General features: G+C 44.8%; 1 protein-coding gene across 1 annotated transcript; it reads right to left on the reverse strand.

Moving 5' to 3' along the window:
* LOC8070076 lies at positions 206-1,039 on the reverse strand. The gene is made up of 2 exons (XM_002445437.2): positions 796-1,039; positions 206-668 (listed from the first exon to the last, which is right to left on the reverse strand). Exons 1-2 carry the CDS (start codon positions 962-964, stop codon positions 469-471), a joined length of 369 nt encoding a protein of 122 aa, XP_002445482.1. The 5' UTR covers positions 965-1,039; the 3' UTR covers positions 206-468.

Below are 2,080 nucleotides of genomic sequence, written 5' to 3' on the forward strand. Positions count from 1 at the left end.
CCATCAGAATATATGGCCGCGAAGAGACAGTCTAGGCTGGTGGTGGTTGAATTAGGAGAGTCCAAAGCATACTAATTGCAACAAACTGTCATCAACAAAACACGATGAGATGAAGAACCCACGAGAACGCACGGTGTACATGCATATATCAAACACATGACTACATGAGAGCAAATCGATCAAATCAAACTTTGTTCCTGGAAAATGTGTCGCGGGGACAGATCGAGTGACACGCATCACTGCAGGATACTGAAAAATTAAAAGTGCGACAGACATACCTACCGACCCTAGCTGATTAGCAGCTTCGCTCAAAACATGGAGGGGAACATAACAGATACTAATAACAAACTAATGAAACCATCATAGGACGCGCCTCCTTAATTATTCAAAGCCATAGCACGACTCATCGTCGCACGACACAGGGACCAAGGGCTGTACCGCAATAAATTAAGCCGCGCATGCAGGCACTCAAGCGGATGTGGCTTCAAGGCAGACCCACTGGCCGACGAACATCTTCTCGCAGTTGATGTTGGGGTTGAAGCCGAGGAAGTCATCCTGGCTCAGCCCCGATCCCTCCGCCACGGAGGAGCACGTCTCACCCACCTGCACCCCATGCACCTTGTTGCAGGTCAGCTCCGGCACTGGCGCAGCCTTCTCCAGCGCGTAACCTGCGACATTTCATTTGGCACCGCACGCTCAATCATTCGGTCAAGACAACAACGATGCACGGGCACAGCTGCATTTCATGCCGGATGATTGCTTAGACGACGGGTCAGCGAGTACGTAGCTGCATACCTCCATTCGCGTCGCGGCCCACGGTGAGCCTTGCATTGGGCTTGGTCCCGTGGAGGGCTGCCACCGCGTTGTGGCGCACCGCGGTGAGCCTCGCGTCGACCCCGGAGAGGGCAACTGCCACGAAGAGGGACATGACCAGGATGATGGCGGTGGCGCCGTGGTTTGCCATTACTAGTGCTGCCGCTTCAACCGTGCAAGTAGATGTATTATGTGTAGAAGAATTGAGCTCGAGTTATGCTTTGCTGCTTGGATGGTGGCTTGGTGTTGCAAAGAGTATGCCTCACGCCTTTTTATAGCTTGGCCAATGCGGTAGCTAATAAGATGTAGTACGTAGTACATTACAGATCCTTGGACATGTCGCACGGATGGCCAACGGACGGGTGAATCGATGATGCGGCTATGGACATGTCATGGCAACATATTTTTTTAGCTGGCGTTTCTATTGGAATTTGGCCCAGGACCAAGTGAATCCAATGGGGGCTGTTTATGATTCCAATGGAGCTCCTTTAGAATATTCTCTTGTTTAGATCGGGAATTTTTTTTGATTTTGACACTGTAGCACTTTCGTTTTTATTTGACAAACATTGTCCAATCATAAAGTAATTAGGCTTAAAAGATTCATCTTACGATTTACAGACAAACTGTGCAATTAGTTTTTGTTTTTATCTATATAATGCTTCATGCATGTGCCGCAAGATTTGATGTGACAGAGAATCTTGAAAAGTTTTTTGTTTTTGGTTTGAACTAAACAAGGCCTAAGCAAGGATCTTAGTTATCTTTGTATTTGCCCTTTGTACTTGTGGGATGCATTAAGGTTTTGTTTGGATATAATCGGATTCGCGTCAATCTACATGCGTTAGCGTAATATATGTGAATTGATGCAAATCTAACTACATTTAAATAAGGCATAAGCGGAGCTAGCATGGTTTGTGAGACCTTGTTTAGTTGAGTAGGTAGAAAGTTTTTAGATACTGTAGCACTTTTGATTTTATATGGTAATTATTGTCCAATCATGGACTAACTAGGCTAAAAAGATTTGTTTCACAAATTACAGACAAACTGTGCAATTATGTTTATTTATCTATATTTAATATTCCATGCATGTGTCAGAAGATTCGATATAACGGGAAATCTTGAAAAAAATTTGGGTTTTAGGGTGAACTAAACAAGGCCTGAGTGTTACTCATCCTGCAGGTTGGTGGAGTTTTGTATTTGAACGTGAAAATTCCAAACCTGCAAAAATGTTAAAAGCTCAACTTCTCGCTCTGTTTTATTAAAGCCGTGC

Source organism: Sorghum bicolor, chromosome 7 (assembly GCF_000003195.3).
Source record: "Sorghum bicolor cultivar BTx623 chromosome 7, Sorghum_bicolor_NCBIv3, whole genome shotgun sequence".
NCBI classification, from domain to species: domain Eukaryota; kingdom Viridiplantae; phylum Streptophyta; class Magnoliopsida; order Poales; family Poaceae; genus Sorghum; species Sorghum bicolor.

Excerpts from the sequence above, each read along its gene's own strand:
- LOC8070076 (XM_002445437.2), bottom strand. The coding sequence starts at position 964 with ATGGCAAACCACGGCGCCACCGCCATCATCCTGGTCATGTCCCTCTTC. Across the intron at positions 669-795 it reads GGGCCGCGACGCGAATGGAG|GTTACGCGCTGGAGAAGGCT; the intron begins GTATGCAGCTAC and ends GAAATGTCGCAG.